The following is a 24,521-nucleotide window of genomic DNA, read 5'->3' on the forward strand; positions in this document are numbered from 1 at the left end:
CATGCAAATGCAGATTATCATGTAATTAGTTATGCTTTCTCGTTTATATTGTGGCATTAGTCTAGAACTTGCTTGCTCTTTCAGCAACCCTTTTAAAAGTACAATTGAACATCAATCCAGAATTCTATACTTAAGAAGATAAGAACGGCCCTACTGGTCAGATCAAAGGCCCATCTAGCCCAGTAGTCGGTCTTCCGACAGTGGCCAGGTGCCCCAGAGGGAATGAACAGAACAGGTAATCATCAAATGATCCATCCCCTGTCGCTCATTCCCAGCTTCTGACAAACACAGGCTAGGGACACCATTCCTGCCCATCCTGGCTAATAGCGATTGATGGACCTATCCTCCATGAATGTATCTAGTTCTTTTTTGAACCCTATTATGGTCTTGGCCTTCACAATATCCTTTGGCAAGGAGTTCCACAGGCTGACTGTGTGTTGTGTGAAGAAATACTTCTTTTTATTTGTTTTAAACCTGCTATTAATTTCATTTGGTGACCCCAGTTCTTGTGTTATGAGAAGCAGTAAACAACACTTCCTTATCTACTTTCTCTGCACCAGTCATGATTTTATAGATCAATCATATCTCCCCTTAGCCATCTCTTGTCCAAGCTGAAAAGTCCCAATCTTATTAACCTCTCCTCATATGGAATCTGTTCCATAACCCTAATCATTTTTGTTGCCCTTTTCTGAACCTTTTCCAATTCCAATACATTTTTTTTTGAGATAGAGCATCCACATCTGCACATAGTATTCAAGATGTGGGTGTACCATGGTTTTGGGGACTACTGTGCTGCAGGAGGTAGGATCTTTTGGATAGGATGTAAAATTGAGGTCCTTGTGCTTATGTTCATTAAATTCTGGATCAATTTTAACCATGCAAATAGATTTGCTCTATACATTTCTCTTGCAGTTTCAGTTGGATAAATTATTCTAATTCACATTCTGTTTTATGCTGTTGTGAAGTATTGCCACTTTTTTTAGGCCCTAATCCAGTAAGCCATTTAAGCATATGCTTAACTTTAAGCAAGTGAGTAGACATTTGAAATCAACGATCTATTCAGCTGCTTAAAGTTAAACATATGCTTATGTGAAATGATTGTTTAGGGCCTTCCATGCTCCACCCCAGAAGTGACAGCATTTTAGTGGCAGGTGAAATGATCCCTATATTATGGAGAGACCAAGAGTTCTCCACAGTTAAATTTACGGATAGGGTTCCACTGAAAGGCTGATCTTCAAACCCCTTTATAAATCTGTAGATGTATATTTCTATGTTACCAAATATGAATGAGAAGAAAATTCAAAGAGATTTTTAGTTACAAACTTTTTAAAAAATCACTTCTTTTTGAAATTTTCACAGACAGTGGGATCTACATAAGCACGAAGATACTTTAGGAGCACAAGACCCAATGGGATTTGTGCTCCTCAGTCACTTCACTGCTTATGCAATTCCCATCCACATGCCTAACATGTATTTTTCTATATTATCAGTGCAGTCAAATTTCAACTCAATTTATTGCTGGTAAACAATACACATTATCGTCTTGTTGAGTACTCTGTGCACAAGACAATAATGTCTATTGTTCACCAGCAATGCAAGTATATATAATATACATATATATAAAAAATTAGCATTGTTTACCACTAATGAATTGGGGTTCGTCACTGAAATCAACACAGAACAAAACATGATGATGGAAAAAAGTTTCATCTTCAAAAGCTGATGTATAAAACTCCAGTCCTCACAAGTAGATGTGGACAATTTCTTACAGAAGCCCTTTCAATAGGAAGTGCTTTTTACAGGCAAAACTTTGAAGCTGCCTAGTTAGCTGCAGGGCATGTTAACATTAATATAAACATGTAGCAAGCTACTGTATTTTCAGTTTCATATATTGGATGTTAGCTGTACAAGCCATTAATGGGGATTGCAATGACACGTTCTCACACACAACAGTGATATGATTACCCAAGAAGCCAGATTCTTATTAAACAGGATTGGTTGCTTCCTTTTTTTCAGAATTAATTTCCTCTCCCCCCCCAACAGTTTTCATTTTTTCAAAGCACTTGTGTTTCCATCAGATGTGGATGGACCACGGTTGAATAATGTTTGCTTTGAGTTACATTAATGGCGTGAGTCATCGTCAGAAATGACATGTGCAGGGCCAGTAGCTAAGCAACTGAATGTCCTATTTGGTGATCTAACAAGATCTGATGACTTTTCTAGTCTGGTTACCCTAGCAACCTATTTGTTACAGAGTAAGAATTCATAAAGGTGTTGACTTTTTGTCAGCCTGGCCACCTCTTTGTAATGATACTAATCAAGGCAACAAAACAAGAGCTAAGAAGCAAATGGATGTGACCCAGGTTAGTAAAACAGCTATCCCAAGGGCAATAGGTTTTGAGAATGTTATTACCTACCATGAAGGCATTGTTGTCTAATGGTTAGAGCCAGAAACCAGACATCAAGCAGATTTGGTTTCTACTCCCAGCTCTGCCACTAGCTTACTCTACATCAACGTACTGGCAACTATCAGCACAAACTCTTATGCTGAAGCTTGCTACAGTATGTAAAACTGATTTCTTTACCTGTAGTTAAGATTGCTATCGGGCGCCATGATCATCACATTCTGTTTAAAAACCCAGCATTTCTATGCTGCCTAGGAACAACACAACAGAACAAGTCCTTTTGCAGAAGTGTTGTTTAATACCATACATTTTTGTCATCCGTCAACTTTCAAATTAAGTTGACAAGTGAACAAGGTTAGAACGTGAAAGTGCCTCCTAGGCACAGGTTGATTATGCAAAGAAATTATGTCTTTCCAGGAAATGTTACAAACTCCCAGAAAACATCATGAAAAGATAGATTTGTGTACACAGGGAGAGAAGTATCAGCTTTGGAGTTCATTATTTATTCAGCTAAACATTAGCATGGGCAGATTACTGACTGCCCACTAACACGCCCATAGCCATTTAAGTAGTAATAATTGGCTCTCACCACACTAATTGGCTCTTACCTAACAATTTCAAAGTGGTTTATGACAATAATTAGTATTACTATCCGATTTTACAAATGGGAAAGTGAGGCAGGCAATATATATACTGCCTGCATGGTCCTGAGGATATCACATAGGCCGCAGCTGTGTGCTGACTGGGCCGCAGGTTGAGAACCACTGCTCCAGAGGATTTTAACAACATCACTCTGCGGTTAGCAAGATGGGAAATCTCTCAAGAGCCATATGATACAATTTCTGCTCCTATCTAACCCCCTCCCTCTCTGGGGCTGCTCATGCTGCCTGTGCAGCCCATTAAATAACATTCTGACAACATGCAGCTTGTGAAGGGTCCTGGAGTGGGACAGGGGTCATGTAAACCCAGCCTGGAGGAACTTAATTTGGGAAATTCAGATAAATGGCACCTCCCCCCCAAACATCCTGGTCCTAATCCCACATTTATGGTTTCAGTGCTCAGATGTGCCTACAGAGACACAGACTCCAGAAGGCAGTCCTTACGCGGAGCTGTTAAATAACAACAAATGGATAGGCAAATGGTCCTTTCCCCACAAACAAAAAACAGGTGACAGGGTGCAAAGCACTGGGCTTTCAAGAATCAGAGAAACCAGATTAGTGCATCAATAGAGAAGCTATTTGAAGGGCTGGCACTTATAACAACAGATCCAGGGGGTAGAGTGGGAAGAAGTCAGCAAAGAGACATTGAAGAAGAGCCATGGCATTTGCAAGAACAGAGGAATAAAATAAAATATCCTTCTTTTAGTTTAAAGGGTGTTACATGGAGTTTGGAGAGTCAAGGAGGGAAGAGTGGTTCAATGAGAGGGGGCTAGTAATACTGAAACAACTGAAACCTCCTTATAGTAATTCAGCTGATGAGGTCCAGCCTCTGTGGATATGCTATGATCTCACATGTCACTCCGATTTCTCACTTGGCCCAAGATGTCCATATCTATACACTACAATATGGGGCAAATCCTTTCAGAATCTCAATGCCATGTCCTAGGCCGGCGGCCACATGCTTTTCATTCTGGGGCTGCCATTGGCTCTTTCTGGAGTCAGATCTGGCCCTTTCACCAGACTGAAGAACTCTCAGTTGAAGCGTCTGGGGCTTTGGGTGGGAAAGGAATGTAGGATCAAGTTATTACTGGAATTTTGTTCTGGGACAACCCACACAAGCACCATATGGTCTCTGGGGAAAGCAGAAAAAACATTTGACCTGTTTTGCTTTGAATTCAATGCCATCCTGTAGATTGGTCAAGGGAGACTGACCCTCAATGTCCTTCTAGATCAGAGTGGATGGATCCAGACCATCCCTTTGGTGCCTCTTTATGGTGCAAAGGAGTGGATTCGGCCCTCAGGGCGCAGGAGAGCTGGCTGGCCAACACATCCCGTTTTTGGGATGGAAGGCTTAGGGCCAAACTGAGAGGTGACCTACCAGGTGGTGAAAGTTAAACATTGATGAGTGTGTATATATAAGTAGATGTAATTTGTTCGTTGATGGGGACAGAAGGTTGTAGCAAGAAAAGTAACTGGCACTGTGTAATGAGGGGTTTGATGAGACTTAATTATATTCATGGGGTGCCCTCCTTACGTCACACTTGCTTATACACTCCTGCCACAGCCCTCATTCTTCCTTCCCCTCCTCATGTAAGTTATGCTCACCACCCTGTACCTATCCTACATTGTCAGGGAGGCTTTCACCTGGCTATTCAGATGCAGTAATAGTGAGTGAAAGAGGAACATGCTTCTGGACATGTTTTTCTGCTCTCTGCATTACACTATTGGCTCAGTCCTGATCCAACCTAAGTAACTGGAAATTTTGCCATTGGTTTCAATGGGAACATGTTCAGGCTCAGTGTCTGGAGTAGCTATATTGAGGAGTACTGCACAAGCTTGGCAGTGTACTCAGCTGTGTCCTTGTGTCTCCCAATTAAAGGCCAGGTTGTGTCTCCTGGGCACTGGCCTGTGTTGTGGTGGAGCTCTGAGGGGCACTGTGTAGGAGGGCCAAAGAAAGAACACCCACTTTAGCATCCCAAACAGTAGCAGAGGAAGCATGAGAGCAGCACAGCGAGTCAGTGCCCCCATGGGATCAGAGGTGCATTTCCCCAGGGGATGCAGAGTTTGGGGTCTGCACTCCCTGTGTCCTCAAAACTTTCCACCAGAGAAAATTGTTGCAGCTGAACCACATGGAAATTCCTGTGTCTTCTTTCCCCTCCCAGTGGAATTTCCTTCAGAGGTACAATTTGGCTCCAATATAGTGTTACAGTAAAACTGTATTATTAGTAATATATTTAAAGAAGGGACAAACTAGTTTTACAGACTCCGGGTATGTCCACCCAGGCGATTGCTCATAGGGAGGGTGAGTGCCTACTACCTATGAACCACCTACCCACAGCTGGTATGTCATGTCATTTGGAATCCTTCTCTGAATTGCCCATGAGAAACAAATGACAAGGCAAAGTGGAGATGCATGGAGACATCTGTTCATGTCCAGTTCCAACCAAAATAATCTCCTACTCAGCTGTGGAAGGGGCTAGAGAATCTGACAGTGATTCAGAGCTGAAGGAAGGAGGTGTGAAAGAGGTGGCTCTGGCTCAGAGTTGAAGTAAGGAGGTGGTTCTGACTCAAACACTATAAATATTGAAGAGATGAAGCCATGTCTATTTTTCCTCTTAGCCACGAAACTGGTCTGCTTTTGGTTCTATGTCCAGCCTGTTACAGCTCTATATGTGCCACTGCTGCATCACCTCTAACCACAGCATGCTAATTGCTTTACTCAGAGCAGGTTAAGAGGGAAATCCATCGGAGACAGCAAATCCACAGAACACTTAAACGTGTTTTCCTTCTCACTGCTCTGCTTTCATCTCTCCTCCTCGTCATGTTTCGCTATTCCCCTTCACACTTCAGTAGCTACTCAGGATGCTGATAAGAGGACACATGCTCAAAACCCAACCAGTCATCCTGAGTAATAACGGCCAAATCCTCCCATTTATATATGTACGGAATTACAGAAGAGGCAATCTGCCTACACATGAGTCCTCATTTCCTCCTATTCTCCCTTTTGGGCCCCACACTCTGCCCAGTCTCTCTCTCTGATTCTGCCTTTGTCCCCTTTCCCTCCTCTGTCTCCAAGCTTTTATCCATGCTACTTGGAGCAGCCTGATATTTCCCACCCACCAAGGCCCTGTCTAGACTGGGAAAACATAATATGAGTTACTTCTGCTCCAGGTACTGTTGCACAGAGCAACATGGCCCCTGACTCCTCCTTTATTCATGGGCAATCTATATTCCTGGTGCAAAGATGCCACAAGTGACTTTGTGGTGAGAGGAAACATACTATGTAGATGTCTTTTCTTATCACACAGAAAATGCTTCAAAATTCCACTTTATGCGGATTCTCTACAAATTTGCTCCCTTCCATGCTGTACAAAAGCATGGGACATAGACCCTTAATTTGGATACTGAAAATAAACTGACCCATCTTGGTCATCATTGGAGATACAATATAAGTCTCTCTCACTGGAGCTAAAGGAGTAACTCCATTAGCTGGTTGCACTATTAGGCTATTATTTTCTGTACATTAGCCACTAGAGGGGACATGACACATTAAGGCAGCATGTTACACAACACAACCTGCACTTAGGGGATACATGCGGTTAGAAGTTCACATGCTAGTGCAGATTTTACTGAATTGGGATGGCAAAGAATAAGATTGCTACAATATTACCCCCATAAATGCTATGCCAACAGGTAAAATGTAATCCCTGTTCTCTAAAGAGTATAGGTAAGTGTTAAGTACCACAATGAAGTCCAATTTGTCCTCTAATGTCTTATAAGTATTTGTCCAGCATCTCTTAAATATTGGAGTATAATGTAAACAGAGCTTTATTACAAATATTTATTACAAATGATTATAAAGGGACTCATTAGTTTTAGGGATTTATTTTGAAGTGTGGTAATTCATTACCATATTTAAATGAATTGGAGCTCTGTTGGAAGCCATGCTATTTGTTTGGAATCCTGGGAGGCTTTCCCACTAAATATTTATTAAAACTAGATGATTTTCTGTATGCATTTAGCATCAATAGAAGAGTGGGATGACAGATTAACCCGCACCCATCTTCACCTGCCCAACCAGAAAGAAGGAAATCTGAGCCTCACAACCAGTTCTAAAGCACCACAGTACAGTTCTGGATTAGCTTCAGATAAATTACTCACAATTCAACACCCCTTAAAAAAAAAAGATTCACCTACACAGAGATACCCTTCCACCTTAAAATGAGCTGGGGGGAGAGGAGAAGAACCCACATACAACACACTGGAGAGGAGACTCTCTCAGCACACAGAGAAACTCTCTTTGTGCCGTTCAGCCTGTGCATTACCTATATATTTATCTCATCGTTACAGAGACATGTCCCGGATAGGAGAGACAAGCTGTCAAGGGAAACTCCATCATGCTTCTACTCAGCACAGTGAAAGAAAGCTATAGAAGGAAAGTGATATGTTGTTCATACTCCAATATTAAAATGGTGCATTGCATAAAAATCTATACAATGTGGCATTGATCCTGTCCTGCTGAAGTCAATGGGAGTTTTGCCATTAACTTGAACAGGAGATGAGGCCAGCTGGCATCTCTCAGGAGGCCCTCAGCACCTCGCAGGATTTGGGCCTTTAGTGATCAGTTTCAAACTCTTTGTAGAACATCCAGAATCAGCTAGTTGTTAAATAAATAGTAGCCTTATCTTCAAAGTATAAACATAATGAACTGTGTGTCCTATTTGGCATACAATAACCCAGTGTTTCCCAAACTTGGGACGCAGCTTGGTTAGGGAAAGCCCCTGGAGGGCTGGGCCGGTTTGCTTAGCTGCCACATCCGCCGGTTCAGCCGATCGCGGCTCCCACTGGCCGCGGTTCACTGCTTCAGGCCAATGGAGCTGCTGGAAGTGGCAGCCAGTATGTCCCTCAGCCCACGCTGCTTCCAGCGGCTCCCATTGACCTGGAGCAGCGAACCGTGGCCAGTGGGAGCCGTGATTGGCCGAACCCGTGGACGTGGCAGGTAAACAAACCGGCTCAGTCCGCCAGAGGCTTTCCCTGCACAAGCGGCATCCCAAGTTTGGGAAACACTGGAATAACCCAACCTCTCCACTCTGAAGGGCTCTTGCTCCTTTGCAGTGTTCAGAAACTGCATGGATTCAGTCTCTACCATAGATTTTCAAAGCAGTTCAGAGGACATTAGACACATATCTACAATTAGCTTTAATGGCAGACAACATGTCTAAATCTCACAGACTGCACTGCAAATCTCACCCTGCCACTTTAAATATTGGATTTTGAGCAATGTGTGTTATAGGGATGTAGACCATCTGCCTATTTGCTTTATTATTTATTAGGTGCTGAGGGGCATGAAGTGTGGAGAACAGCTGTCTGCCCTTTCATCTGTGCATCACTTTGCATGAATTTTCACCCCAAGTCACTAACATTTCTACATCTCTCTGCTTCAGAAATTCTCCCATACACCAGAGTTTAATATTTGAAATGTATGCAAGCTTTCTGGAATTTTTCTAAGCCCAGGCAATACAACTGTATCATATCTCCATGTTGTCCTTTTTATCTTGACATTCTTTATACTCTTTTTTGGCTGCAACTGTTTTTACTAAAATAGCATCCAACCTTCACAAGGCAGGAGTACTCAGAAAGAATTTGTAAAGGGGAGGAGTCTCCCTGGAAACATACTGCAGAACTTTCACATTGCTGAAGAATTTCCCCCCCCCAAAGTGTGGTATCAATAGTTAAAAAGTGGAGTGTGTTGAGAGGATAGCTGGCATTCTGCCAACAGTGGGACAGTTTCCCTGTATAATGTGTTTTGGATGAATGCACATTTTACCTTCGTTTGTTCCAGCTTCTCTTTAATGTTTCCAGACTTGTGCTTTCTGCTAAAGTGCATCACTGGTTTTACATATATATTGTTTCTTGATGTCTGGCTTCTGCATTATGGATTATATTAGTCACATTACAAGACTTTCAGTATGTATTGGTTTTATATATTTAGTTATCAGTTTTGTTTTTCTCACCATCCTTCAGCTAGATCTTGTGCAATATAAGGCTAAACCTAATAGCATCATTCACTGTTGCAGCAAGACATTTTCCCCTGGAGTGGGATACAGTGATGATGACATAATGCTGTGGTTTCAAATCCCAAACCAGCTGTCACTGGTAGATGCATTTAAACTCACTGCCTCTGTGTCCATGGAAGAGACACAAAAGCTTATGACTTGATTTAATAAATGATTTATTATTTTTAATATATAATTCAGGGATGTAGTTTCCACATGGCTTCAGTCATAACACAGGCAAGAGTAAATTATACAGCATAATGCTGTAGTAAAACAGGGCAAGAATATGTTTCCATCTGCCCAGATACTCTAAGTATTTCCTCCTTTCTCAAGCAACATGGGATTTGATGCTGCTTACTAATTCTGGTCTGAGGGAGCAATTAAATAGCTGTGGATTTTTTTTTAATAAAGGCAATTTTTTCTTCTTTCTGACACACATTTATAATAATTATATTTTTCCTGTGTATATGTTGCACATTGAGCCCATATCTGTAGCACCTAGACTGCACTAAAAAGCAATTGTACATATGCCAGAATTTATATGTATATTAAATCATTTTGTAATGATTAGATGCATAAAACTGACTATGCCAGTATACCAAGCTAATATTCTCATATGTTTTCTATCCTTGAATTCCTGAAAATATTTGCTCAATCTATGAAGGTCAAATTTAAAGTCATTTCTCAAGTCAGTCAACAGTAAATCTAAAAAAAAATTACCACAGAAGCAACTTGAGACCTATGAAAGAGCTTTTTCCACTACTGTAAATTGCTTTGATGGAGCACAAAAAAGATCTATCTCTGTCTCTCTACAAATCACAGGTTTGCAAGGCATAGCCTGACTACATCAGTTGCTAGAATATGTTTTGTCACCAAAAACTCTTAACCTAATCCCTATCCTCTTCCCCACCGTGTCATCCTGACAATTTGTTCCCAGGATTGAAGTATTTATATATCCAAAGCAAAGCCCATTTGAACAAATGTCCTAAATATTAATAGGCTAAATGTGTCCCTAATGTAACTCCATTGACTTCAGAGGAGTTAGAGCAGAGATAAAATTAGCCCATTATGTTTTGGCATGATACTACAAGTCACACTATCTCCATTTGCAACGATGATAGTGAAACCTCCACAGTGCTTATATCAGTCACTTTATTGTATGTGGCACCTTTAATACACATACGGAGACTGTGCAGTAAAGGACCAAATACTGATAGATGTTGTCTGAACACATAATGCTTTTAGCAGCCCCCTAGAATGGAGTGCAAGACTTGTCCAGGGATTTACTACATTATTTAGAGTACAAAAATAATCAGAGTATTTTCATTATGAGCTACAGTACCTTCTGTGACCAGGTTATTCATAACAAATCCATCCAATTACAGTAGGATCCAGTAATCAGATATCTGCAACTGTCCAAGTTATACAAGGCTATGGGCTCCATGAAAGGTCACTGCTGATCCTGGCTCTGTGACAGGCTGATTTATTTAGCTGAGAAGTCAAAAACTTATTATGCAAAACCAGACTAGGGATAGTTGAGAAAGTGATGGGTCAAGGAGAACTCATGCAGATGAGCCCTCCTCCTGCATCCCTGGCTCCTCAGTTTGAATGGCTATGAATGCTTAATGTACAAGAGTATGTGGATGCCAAAAGAAGAGGTTTATGAGTGGAGTTTATATCATTCCAAGATCTCTCTTAAAGAAAAGGGAGTTTGCATAGCCAAGAGTGATATGAAGGGGTTCTGAGAGCCAGCAGCCTCAGAGCCTATTGCTGAGCTGTGACCCAAAGTTACAATGCAGCAAACTTGACAGATGGTGGGAGATTTACGTGATCCAGGTCCCCAGAATTAGGCCCACTCTACTATAGGTGTTTGTGGATGGCAGAATAAAGGTCCTAATATGTAGGATTTATTTTGGGAAAATATAAGGGCCTGATTAATCACCAGTGTAATTCCACTGAAATTAATGGAGTTACACCAGTATCAAAATGGAGTAACACTACAGTGAATTAGTCTCTACGTTTACATCTGATTGATAACCTTTCATTTCATAACATGAAAACAGTGACACATATGAAATTCAACACTGTTGTAAAGAATGATCATAAAAGTGATGCCTCAATATTCTGAGTGATCACGCCTGAAATAAGACTGGCATCAAGTGGGATGACAATATAATTATCACTGTTAGTGGTATAAGAATTTAGGATGAATAAAGAGTAAAGTATGTGCTCTTACCCAGATACAAAACACCTTCCTCTGGAGTGATTGTTCCATATTTAACCATCATCTTCACAAAATCAACCAATGTCTTCATGATAGTTATCAGAGTTTCTTTTTCTTTTGCCTCCTCTGTGTTAAGGGACAAAGCAAAATAGAAGTAGTCAGAAATATAGCCAACTCGGAGAGATTTAGTCCTGCAAACTTTTTGTCAAGTTCACAGATAAAAAACATGTCCTGGTCATGAAAAGAAAAGGCTGAGATGGCTTAGTGAAGAGGAGAGGTGTCCTATGTAATGAACTAAAACTGCTCCTTCAAAGCTGTTATGGCCTACTGCGGAAAAAAGTACTAGAGCAGTAGAGATTTATTCTGGCCCAAATCTATTCCCCTGTAGCTGACCCAGAACAACTTTGCAAGACTCATGAGCTATAAAGCTGTAGGGGCTGCATCTTATTCTGAGGAGTTATTCACCCTCAGAAGTTGCCAACTGCTCCCTTACCCAATTTCACTCGTTCTGTAGGGCAGTGCGTGACTTCATTTGCGGTTGTCAGCAAGGGAGCCTCCCCAATATCTGATGTGGAAGGATGGGCTCTTCTCACTAGGAATCACAATGGACTCTGCAGCCCAGAGCACATCTCTGGCTGCGACCTTCATAATAATGCCTGTCACTTAGGCCTAGATTTGTAAATGTATTTAGGTGTTACTGTGCTAAGGGATTTAGGCACTTAGAAATCTAATCCTATAGACAATCAATTAGGCATTGTGATGCTGAGTCCAGCAATGCATCAATACCTTTAAAAATCTTGGCCTTAAGCTTTTCTTTACAGCTTTTTGTCTGTGTATCTCAAAGCACTTTACAAAGGAGGGCAAGTATCATTATCTCTATTTTACAGATGAGGAAACTAAGGGTATGTCTACACTGCTGCAAGAAGTGAGCCTTCCAGCCTCGGTAGGCTGACTCATGCTAGCAGGGCTCGAGCTAGCACACTAAAAATAGCAAGTGTGGATGTGAATTAGGCAGCAGCTCAGGCTCTCAAGCCCACCTGACCCCCTCCCAGGTATGATCTTCGGTCTCTGCTAAAACTGCCATGTCTACACTGCTATCTTTCACGTACTAGTTTGCGTCCATCTACCTGGGCTCAGAGGCTTACTCCCAGCTTCAGTGCAGACATACCCTGAGATAAAGTGACAATGATCACCCAGCAGGCCAGGGACAGACTTGGGACTAGAACCCAGGTTTTCTGACTCCCCGTCCACTTCCCTAGCTCCTGGACCACATACCTCTCCCCATCTTCTTATTTATCTGGGAAGAGCCTATCACAGTGTTGGCATTATATCCTGCCCTGCACTAGCAAGATAGTTTAGAGACTCTCTGCTGAGCCACTACTCCTCTGCTGTCCCCAAAGTTGCGACTCAGAAGAGTGAGCCCCTAAATTGTCAGCCTGACACAGAGTGGGATAAATGAAAGCAAAACTATATTTTACCACTTTAAAGTCTATTTAATTAGTCACATCAAGAAGATTAGTCTTCAATGACAATTACATTATTTTCTCATGGTGACATTCACTCATGTGCAGAGGGGTAGCATAAGAGCTATGCAGCACTTACATCCCATGTAAGTCCTCAAAACATGGATGCTCCCCTGCACAGGGCTGTATTTCACCCTCACTGAGTAGCTCTGAAAGCTGATGTCAATGTAGATATAAATATGTTGTCACTTATTGGCACTTTTACTTGAAACTGCTATAGAATATGATGCCTGCATTCTCCCCTCAAGCAAAGACAGTAAAATCAACTAGCTGCTTATTATTTAGAACTTTAATCACTAGTCTTTGTATCTACACTACAGGGCTTTTTTCTTTAACTAAACAGACTTGAAAGAAGCCCAAGATCTAGGATGTGATGCATGGAGTTCATTTATTCATTTATACATAGCACTAATTGCAGTAGCATCTGGATCCTTTGTTTGAATTAAAAACATATCATTAAAATAAATATTACAATCCACATAGCCGAAGCAAAAGACTGCCTTACTGTGTAAGACCAATAACTCCCTGTGCTGGCTACAGCTCGTTCAGTACCACCATTCAAATAGTCACTCAAAGGCCTACCACCACATCTACCCCACTTCCATTGATGATTGATGGTGAATGATTGGATGCAACTTAATGCACTGGCTTGGCAGCTGAAAGGGAGATGTCATCCAGTGATTTTTTCTTATCTGGATTTAGCATGGATATATGGGTCTTAAGCGATTTGCATCATTTAAAACATTTCAGCTTTAATGGGAGAGGAAATCCTGTCCTGGTAGGATGAGGACCCTAATTTACAGCGCCCTCAATGCTACAACTCAATAATACCATTTAAAAAACAATCAGAAGGTCCTGATAACTGAGGGTTGGACAAGTCTTACACTACAAAGTCTCAATTAAAAGGGCTTGATGTTTCAATAATGCATATTCCACAGTCCTGCGGTGTTCTTTTACAGGTCTCATGTCCATTATATTTAACTTCCCAGCCCTAATTATACTCCAAAGAGAACTGAAGCCAAAAAGAGAAACAAATGCAGTAGGCTGCTTGCTCTAATGAGTAATTTCTGCATGTTTCTAAGGGGATAAACTCACAGAAATATGGCTGTAAATTGAAGCTCCCTGGGGGTAGACGTGTGGATCTATACTACTGGCGCTTCAATCAAGTGTTAATCTAAATATGAGACTGGAAATAGTGGCTGGAAGAGAAAAGGCTTGAGAGGGTGAGATTACTCCAGCTAATAGGGTTAGCCATGGAAGCCAGGGCAGGCTTTGTTGTAGGGCACTCAACCCCCCTCCCACCCTGCCCCAAATTCCCTTTCTAACATCTCCAGGGCAAATCCTATTCCCAAGGTTGGATACTGAGGTGCGGGGGAGAGGAATCATCTCCCAAGCTAGAGAGTGGCAGTGGAATTACTCTGAGGTTATTACTGCAGCCTCTAGACTTCAGCAATCTACACTGCTGTTGTGCCATCCCCCACTCAGTGGAAGTTAGGCTGGTAGACTAGCTCCCATTGGTGACCAGACAGCAAGTGTGAAAAATCAGGACAGGGGGTGGGGGGTAACAGGAGCCTATATAAGAAAAAGACCCAAAAATTAGGACTGTCCCTATAAAATCGGGACATCTGGTCACCCTAACGCTCCCAGAACCCTTTTGTGCACTGAGGTGCAGGAGATCCCTCTGAATCATGCTTCCCTATAGGAAGAGGGTGCAACCATCCTACTTCCACAGTTCAGCAAAACTGCATCAGTTCCACTGTTCTCAAAGCCTGATGTGACTGCAGGAGGTAAAGGTGACTTGCCTTATTTGAATTACCATACTGTGCAATTAGGTGGAGAGTTAACTGGAGTACTCCCCTATCTGTTGTCTGCATTGGCTTGTTGCTAGTCCTTGTGTTGTACAGTGTATGGTATAGTTATTCTGAAGTCATCAGGACTTTTCCTAACATAGGTAGGAGCAATTTTGGCTCAATAATCCAGAATGTAAGGAAAGACCCTAAATCCCAGGCTTTGTTAGGCCTCTGTTTTTGTAGAAGAGCAAGCACTAGTAAATAATTATATCTCCAAAACTACAGTATCTGTTCCAAATGCTGCCTTAGATATCCCAGCTTCGTGTTTCCAGCAATTAGAAACATCTTTCTCACTCTTCCTTTGAATAACAAAGGCTCAGGACAAAAAAATGCCTTTTTTTGTTTTTTTGCAAAACAAGACTAGATGAGAGATTAAAGGTCTGATCAAAGTTAACTGAAGCCAATAGAAAGACACGCAGGCTTTGAAGCAGACCCCAAATTTTAGTCCATCAAGCACAAGTAGTTGTACGAAGATTTTCCATTGTGGGTAAGTTGGGATGTGAGAAAAATATGAGATCCTGACAATTGATATAATGTGAGAGATTTAAAACCAAAAAAAAACCCCGTATTCTTTGAAATTCCCAAAATGCTTAACAGGAAAATTTATCCAGGATAAAAATAACACCCAGATATGTACAGAAATTGTGGTAGAAAATTTATTCTTGCACCAGAAATGTATATCCTTCCAAGAAATACAAGAAACAAAACAATCTGGAGGCCAGAAAGCTGCACACAGGGTGTATTGTACAATGTCTGAAATGCCCAAGAATCTAATCTAGAAGTGGTTTTATCCTCCAGCAATCACAATGAACATCTCATATCTACAACTGGATAGCAGTCCTTGAGGTCAAAACTCCTTCTGATAGGAAATTATTTTGAGGGGCAAGAATTAATGCTTTTTAAAAAAAGGCTTGGAATAACATCCGTTCCTTATGCTACAGAGCAGCCAGAGTTTGCCATGAAATTAATACATTTTAATACCCTGGAAAAAAAGTTACTGGACCCCTGGAGAACTTCACAGGCTTGGGCCCAGGGATTTTAATCTTTTCGGTCAATGCTTGAAAGGTGCAGGGACAAAGCAGCACATGTCTCAGGACTGTCCAATGAAGAATACTGGAAGAAAATATAATTCTTTAAAGGCACGTCTAGAGAAAGATACGAACATGGCAATGCCACTTTGTATATGGGAAACTCATATCAGATCCATGGGCTCACAAAGGGAGACAAAGTGTCTCAGGAGAAGTTTATGGATTGCCAAAAGGGTATGACTCACATATTGGAAAGATGTATCTGTACATTCAGCATGGGGGTGGATCCTGACCTTCTCAGGGCCTGCTTCTTAGCCAGCAATTTTCATGATAAATGGGAGCTAAAGTTTGAGCTAAATTTAATAGTGTGCATATATCCTCCTTTCTTGCCCATATGCACCGCTGACTTCTCAGTACTTCTGCTGCTCATTCTTCTCTGCTACATTCTATCACAGCTATATACCAAGCAAGTCATTGCCACTTCTGCCTCAGCAGCATGAAACTCATCCACCCCCACATAGTTATGTGCATGGCCTTTCGCATGCCAAACTGTCACTAATATGCACAGCAAGGAATCCGGTCCACTGTCAGGCAGGGCCAGGTGGAAACACTTTCCCACCCTTGGCAAGGGGCCTGGCAGCACTGGGGAGCTGCCTGAGCAGGTTTTTACATTGCTGCCTGTAAGTCAACACACAGCTGCAGGGTGTGATTGCATCTTCTCTCTCGTGGTTTGATACAGGCTGGCAGGGAGGTAGGTGGGATACAAGAAAAGACAGAGACATGTGCAAGGGCTGGTGCCCAGTTCCTTGTTCTTGACAACCTACTGAGCCGCACAGGTCCATCGCTGATCTGTGGGCAGTGAGAGAAGAGGAAGAACCACCACCAGCTCAGGTTACCCAGAGGAAAAGAACAAAAAGAAGAACACAAGCCTTCTGGAATAGACCAGGGGAAAAAAATCCCTCTGTTTCTGGTTCCTGCTTCTCACTCATTGCCTGTGGAGATGGGCTGGGAGAGGATCCAGACTCCTGCAGAAAGAGGAATCTGCAGAGTAAGTGGTTGCTGGCTTCGATGGGGAGAGAGAGAAAGAATGTTGCTGGTTGGGGGGAATAAGAGTGGGCGTGAGACAGAGTGTGTGCTGACAGTGTCTGTGGCTAGGTGCCACAATCTAGCTCATAATAAACTGGGACAGAATAATGCCTAACTCCAGAATAGCAGAAGTGATTCAGGGCTTTCACTGCAATATATAACAAAGTCTGTGGTTTATGAACAGAGTGGGGAGGCTAAGGCCAATTTACCGGCACAATCATTGTGTTTATGATAATGTAGCCTGATTCACTTTTTGTATCTCCTTTCGCTTAGGAGACAAGGGTGTTACTGGAAATATCTCTGGGTAAAACAACTTGCCATCTTAAAGGAAGGAGATGAACAGAAGAATTCAAGGCTCCTGGGTCTCATAGCACATGCCTGGTGGGGCTGCAGAGGTAGCATACTTTGCACCTGGTGAATGAAGTTCATCACATCACTCTCTCTAGCTGATCTAGAAGTGAGGGTGATGGGATCCAAAGGGAGTTGCATTCAGCCTCCTCGTCTTAAGGAAAGTCCTTAAGACATGGGGCTTTGAAGTTAGAGGGAAGGGGATTTCAGGCTGAGAGGAAGAAAATGAGGGAATCTTTTGCATCCAGCTTTTTCCAGCTTTTCTTACTAAATAGTTCTATAAACACATGACAGAGAAAATATAGAGTTCACCTGAGTTAAGACTTTTTAGTAGTCCATAGAAGTTTGGGAAATACTGGAGGTCCTCAAAATTATCCTCAGAAGGCAGCTCATTTCTTCTTTCCAAAACACTGGAGGGGGGCCAGGTGTTATCCAAAGTATCATCAATTTCTCCATTCATAACACCAACTTGATCAGCAACGTTTGGTGTCTCCACAAACAACATTGAAAAATTAAAAAAAAAAAATACAAGTACATGGATATGATTGATATCATTAAAAGACCAACAAACAGCATCATTTTCTTATGCTGTGTCTCAGCTAGAGCCAGGACTTCTGTAATTAGAAGGCGTTCAATGAGTTACTCAGTTATTCCAATTTAGGATCTTGTTATAAACTTTTATGTAATGCATTGCTTATATTTTCTAGCTGCTGGCATTTCTTTAAAAAAATGTTTATTGTTTCCAAATTGAACTAATTATTCCCTGAAGCATAGAACAGTGCATTGGTCTTCTCAGACTATTTGATAAGTGAGTCAAAACGATTAGCTAACAATAATTACCATTTTTTCCTCCTGCTTTTCTTCTGTATCACTGTCTGTTCTGCTTGGAGGGTAATCAAGATCTTCTGACTCCTTCTCACGATCTTTTGCTTCATTAGCAATTAACTGCTGTAAAACCTCAGCCACTTCATCCTCTAATGTATAGGCCTGGCTCTCTGTGATCTGTTAATAATAATAGGATTTTTTTAAATTGAATACGTAATTTGAGAATTGAACTTTATAAACTCATCTTATGTTAGTTACTTATTTGATTATTAAGCTAGCTTGCTTCAAGACTGAATGTAGCCAAATTAAGTTAAAAACCTACACAGACATTTACCCCCACTAAATAAAGGACTGCCTTTTGCTATATATCAGTACAGTGCCTAGCACAATGGGTCACTGAGCTGATTGTAGCCTGTAGATGCTACTAAGAAAGAAAACATAGGTGATAGTGTACAGTTATATAAAGATGGAAAATAAAGTCAATTGTCCACAGCTCCACTCAAATGCATTTGCTCTTTTATGTTACTTCTTAACAACTATTTTTTAAGCCTGGACTCAGTCCTACAACTGTTCTACACAGATCTCCCATTCAAATCGGTGGGAGTTCAGCATGCAGCAACTGCCAGTTTAATAGGATAGATAATACTACTATTAGATTAAAACATAAGGATTAAAACATGGGTAGAACAGTAGGTTAAAACACCAGCCTGTCATCTCTGGAGACCTAGAATCAAATCCATTTTATGCCATCAATCAAAACAAGCAGCATTTATTGTGCCAGATTCTCAGCTGGTATAAATCACTGTAGTGTCATTGAAGTCAATAAAGCAATGTGGACTTACACCATTTGGAGCATTGTTCACAAAAAACACAAGGCACTTGACAATACAAAAGAATTCAATGAAAACAGAAGTGAAATGGAAGTAAAAATGAGTGTGCCGCTCTCCTTCTTGTCCTCAGTGGACTTTTATTTACACACCATAAAACCATTTTACAACTTGGCATCTTTCATAGCAAAGCTCAGGACTGGAATAGCAGATTTATTGCAGGGTAAGATTGATGTGCAATGGCACAATTGAATTGAAAAGGTTGCTTATATGCTGACTCACATGCTTCCTGATTCAAGCCAGTGTCATTAACTTTTCAGTTGCACAGACACCGCATTCAGCCCAACTATTAAAAAAATAAGTAGGGGAAAATAAACTGACAAAACAGCTAGATGAAATAACAGGAAACTTACTAGACCCAAATTTAGAAGCTTCGAGACAATTTTGTCAAATACGCCTCTATCATTTTCCTCATAAATTCTTGTGGCAATCTTCTGGACAATGTCTTCAGCAGTTAAGGGAGTGCCATCTAACTGATGAAGACCATCTGGATCATCTAAAAGGATTACAATTTAACTCTTCACTAAACATCTCTATTTCATTTGATGTAGATAGCTTTTTAAAAAATATCTGTACATTGTTTTTTCCTTTCAACACAAACATCCACTTTTCTGCAAATGTTGAAGTATGGTTACAGTTATTCTTTGCCACCGTGTTTTGTAAAGCATTATATCAATAACAACACAATGGTCTTAATGCACAAGTGGTTACCCTCTTCTGAAAAATGCCTTTCTCTGGCTGAAGCTTTCTAATGAGCACAAATAAGCACAGGGAAACATAATCAATTTCTGCTTGTAGAAAACTACTTTAAAATAATATACCATTGCTCCCATATATGCTTGCGTTGTTGGTATTTATTTTAATCATATGGCTTTGTAGAACAGGTAACAGAATATTATTTTTTCCTGTTTGGATTTCAGCAAATCAAAGGTTCAATTCTGCAACCCTTATTTATGCAAATAATGCCATTCTAATCCAATGCAACAGTGAATATGATGAGCAGGCTTTGACCCATGGTATAAATATAAAAACACCTTGAGACAAATACTGCTTACCTTACTCATGGGACTTACTTAACCCACTGAAGTCAATGAACTACTCTTTCAAGTAAAGCAGGCATAATCTGGTCCTAAATCATTTTTCCTTCTCCACTATGTGGAAAATAACAAATGTGCTAAATAATAGACTTAATATCTGAAATAAACAGGTATGCAAATTAGTTAGTTCTACATCACTTATACATTAAGTGTCCTTTCTTTTTACTAATTTAAATGTATACATTTTTATTTTTAAAGTGGTTTCGAGGTATATCATCATCAGGATACCCCAGCCACTGAATATGAAGGCTCAAAAAAATATGCAGATTACACATTTGGAACAAATCTATGTAAGTGGTCTGTGAAAACTGCCAATAATTGCGGAATTCTTTGTGCTTTTGTGTCAACTGCACTTCCAATGTGGTAGGTTTCTCAAAAAAAATTGACAATAACTTAAATTTATAGGCCACTAAAGAGTATTGTGTATTTTTAGGTAGGTAATTTTGTATGATCCATAATTGCAGTAACTTGTATGAAAAATCAAAGCTAGATGTTACTGAAAAGATTATTATGAAATACCTTGAAATTTATAATCCAGTCCACTTTTAGTGGAGTCATAGTCATCTACCAGCCTGCGGTTCTTGGTGGAGTCTGCATCATCAGGGGCCGGTTGTTGATGATCATATAGGGAGCTTCTTATTGATTCCCTCTCCTTTTCATTCCTCTCTTTTCCTGTTACTGACTTTAGCAGGTTCAAGTCATCAGTAAAGGAATAATTTCTGAACTCTGGCTTATTTTCTGGAAAATTTATTAACACACACGTCATATAGTCTAACCCTCACAATATTTTACTATGCAGATTAATATAGTTAATAGGGGACATGCTTTACCTGTAGGGACTGTTTTCCTGATCTTGCCTGCCCCAGCTTCAGCAATCTGGTGTGTGAGAACAAATCCGAGATGGGAATTATGAGTACATTGTAATCACACAGTCTTTATTCAGTTATACACAATACAATTTATTTTATCACACTTTATTCTGGAAAAGCTGTAGAGCCTGACCTGCACTCTTTATTCAGGAGTTAGGAAGTTTGCCTAAGTATGATCAAGCCCTTAGGGTTGATGGTGGGTTGTAGTGGGTTTTTTATTTTGTTTTTTTGTAACATTGTTTCTTTGGCTTAAAGAGTCTCTTGATGGAAAGTTGTAATATACTGCAGATTTGTTTGTTCACCCCAAACTCCCATTGACATCAGTGAGAGTTTGGGTGCAAAAGGATCTGTTGTGCTGTTGGAGCTGATGGCAGAATTTTTGCATCTAGGGCCAGTAAAACTTTCTTTTAGCTCACTATTAATACTTACAAATTACTGAAACGCTAAGACATTTCACCAAAGGCTGCCAATATTCGTTTTGCTCTTAAGAGTTTTTTGTTCAGCTGTTGAGAGTCTCATCAGTCTCACAACTGAAAGCTCACAAAATTATATTTACTACAGTTACAATGTCAAACAGTATTTGGATAATTTTTCATTTTACCTACCTGTTCCTCCAATGGTCTCTCTTCACTTAATTCTCTGTTGTATATTCCTTTATCTAGAATACATACATACATATATTCAGGTTTCAGAGTAGCAGCCGTGTTAGTGTTCCGGAAAAAGAACAGGAGTACTTGTGGCACCTTAAAGACTAACAAATTTATTTGAGCATAAGCTTTTGTGGGCTACATGCATCCGATGAAGTGGGCTGTAGCCCATGAAAGCTTATGCTCAAATAAATTTGTTAGTCTCTAAGGTGCCACAAGTACTCCTGTTCTTTATACGTATATTCATATATGGTAGGCGTTATGCACACAGAGGCAGCATAATATTTAAAAAATGAATTGTAGTTTTTTTCCCTCAAAACACATGCATTGAAAATTGATGTTGAATATAAATCCTTGTGAAATAAAATCAATACATCTGGAAAGAAGGGGGAATAAGCCAAACATATAAATTAGGGGGGAAAAAACAACAGTTGTTTTTTTCGCCCACAAGAGAAAGCTCTACATACTGGACTAACCTTATGTTCTCTGATCAGAAAAATAACACATACATTAAAAAAAAACTTGTGTAAGAGCTTGACTAAAATAGTAATAGCATAATCCGATTGGCATAATCAAGCGATTAAAAGATTTATGACATCCCAGAACACCACCAGAGAAAGAGAGAGACAAAGACTTGAAAACTACTGCAGGACAGATAAACAGCCCTTGGAAAAGAACAAAAGGTGAATGAAGAACCGATCCCCACTCCCTACCTTTAAAAAAAAAAATCTATTTTCAGTTCAAAATGCCCCCTCCCATACCTGCAGTTCAGGGTGCTGATTCCTTGGGATCTAATCATGTTTAGCCAAGGGCGAGCAAAGTTTTAACTCGTCCTCATTGATTCCATGGAAAAAAGTTTCTCCATCTCGGTGCAAAGGGATAATGAGGCCATGACTTACCTCTGCTGCCCTCGGGCTTAGGGAAGCCGTGAACCTGGCTCACGATCAGCGCCAGGACCTGAACCAGCGTCGCCCAATTGAAAACCATCCTTGTGGCCTTCGGGGTAGAAGCGAAGCTGGCTGCAGAGCTCGCAGGCAGGCGGGCTCGCTAGACTGAGGAATGAGCAGGCTCCCTGCTTTGCACAAGCCGGCTTTGGGTGTAACCTGAGCCCCGACCCGCAGCACCGAACCCCGCACCAGCCTGCGGCGGAGGCACAGGGAGCTGTCCGCGCCTCGTGGTGCTGAAACCCCAGGAGCTGCTGCGGCTAGAAGCGGGCGGCTGGACTGAGGGTTAGGGCGAGGTGCCGTATTGTTCAGCCCCCTGGCAGAAATGGATGAGCTGGTCCCTGTTGATAGCTCGGGACAGGAGTGGGAGGGGACGAGCCGGGAGGAGGGAGGATTGCAGATGGAGGAGCATGCGTGCACCTCCTGGCTCCTCAGCACTGGCTAACCCTGCTGGATGGAGCTCTCCGGGCCAGGCCTGGGAAGGCGCTGCTGCTGCTGCACTAATGAGCTCCCTTTCAAATTCAAAGACAGAGGCTTCCCGTTCCCCTTCTGGCCTGCAGGAAAACAAGATCACCGCCTAGCTCGTTCCCGGGGAGGCGCCAATGTCATCGTCTCCACCCCACAGGAGAAGGTCAAATCTGACTGAGGCGCTTTTATGATATCCATCAAACTGATGCACATGGCATATGATTCATGGGCAGCGTGGGCCAGGTTTATTTCCTAATTGCATTGAGATGGGACTGAATAGCACGGTTTAATTGTAGGGCAATCTTTAGGAGAAAGCTCAAGGGAGAATCAGATGGTGTTATGCAAAGCCCAATGTCACTGGAAAGATTTGGTTTGGATTCAACAAAGAAAAGCAGCATGTTACAAGCTTTATACTCTTTAAAGATGAATTTCACCCCTCTGCAGCAGACCAGCCCATGCACCACTTAATTTCACTGTACAGGCACATTCATCAATTATTCTTTTTTATTCCATAGGCAGGACACCATGAAAAGTTTAGCCCCAGCACATCTTAACTATGAAGTTTAGAATAAAGAAACAGGAGCACAATTGAAAAGAGAAAATAGATCTAGAGGCTTAATTATGAATAACCAGACACGTGGTTATATATGTAAATTAAAATGTAACCTAAGCAAATACTCTACTGTGATTCCCCTTCAAGCTGAGGAATATATTTCCTCATCTCAGTTTTATGTTAGGAAAAAAGGTCATGGCCTGTACCTGCAGCAGTTCTATTTCAGGACTAGTGAGAATCTCAAATAAGACTATTGGGCCTGCTTGAAAAATGGGAGATTAATTATCTTCAAAAAAGGCTTCTAATTTTGCACCCACCATTAACTGTGGATGGAAGACTGAAAGTGCAATTGAAAAAATTTCAACATTAACTGATTGCATCTCAATAGAGTGGTGATAGCTGATAGAATTTCTGTCTACAGAACCCCAGTTTAGAAAAGCACTCTAGATAAATTTACCAATCTGGAGCATGCTTCTGCAAGTCTGAAATCTGAGAATAGAGAATACAGTGGAGTAGTTCAAACTCCAGCTAGTTCCTTATACTTATTATTATAGAAATACTTTGGAAAATGTGTAGGACCACAGAAGTGCAAATAATACCATAAGTATTAGTAACGTCTCAGTTTCCTATCTGTCCATTTAGCCATATATCAATCTATCTGTATTTGTATAGAAGCCACACTGGATTAATAGCCACCCCTCCTCTATGCAATTTTTAATAGAATAGTGTTAGCAATGATGGAAGCTCTGTTGTACATAAGATTCCCTGCACCTTGCTCAGAGAAACTCCAGTGACATTCAATTAAACACACTGGTAATCACAGGAGACATAGCTACATTATGGCTCTCACTGTTACTACCACTGTTGGAGCTGTACTAGGGTTAGCAATGATGCAGGAAAACATAGTTACGTTAAATAGAAGCTGCCCCACAATTTAAAACCACATGGGATAAGCAATTGACTACAACTGGTAGTTTCCAAAAGAAAATATACAGCATTTCTTTCCATTTAATTTACAACTGCAATCAGATTTCTAAATAGGTGCAGTATGG

General features: G+C 40.9%; 1 protein-coding gene across 2 annotated transcripts in view; it reads right to left on the reverse strand.

The window, feature by feature from the left end:
• Positions 1-23,077, reverse strand: part of SCG3 (secretogranin III) — a 39,870-nt gene extending 16,793 nt beyond the window's left edge. The window contains exons 1-8 of one of the 2 annotated variants that reach the window (XM_050966912.1): positions 22,404-23,077; positions 21,463-21,515; positions 20,819-20,864; positions 20,508-20,726; positions 19,245-19,387; positions 18,020-18,181; positions 17,492-17,669; positions 11,357-11,470 (exon numbers count right to left, since the gene is read on the reverse strand). In XM_050966912.1, the coding sequence (XP_050822869.1) occupies positions 11,357-11,470; positions 17,492-17,669; positions 18,020-18,181; positions 19,245-19,387; positions 20,508-20,726; positions 20,819-20,864; positions 21,463-21,515; positions 22,404-22,491 (1,003 nt within the window). In that variant the 5' untranslated portion in view covers positions 22,492-23,077. The remainder of the gene's footprint in view (positions 1-11,356; positions 11,471-17,491; positions 17,670-18,019; positions 18,182-19,244; positions 19,388-20,507; positions 20,727-20,818; positions 20,865-21,462; positions 21,516-22,403) is intronic. The other variant, XM_050966913.1, reaches the window with a different exon arrangement.
• Between the last annotated feature and the right edge of the window lie 1,444 nt (positions 23,078-24,521).

Source organism: Gopherus flavomarginatus, chromosome 9 (assembly GCF_025201925.1).
Source record: "Gopherus flavomarginatus isolate rGopFla2 chromosome 9, rGopFla2.mat.asm, whole genome shotgun sequence".
In the NCBI taxonomy this organism is placed as follows: Eukaryota; Metazoa; Chordata; order Testudines; family Testudinidae; genus Gopherus; species Gopherus flavomarginatus.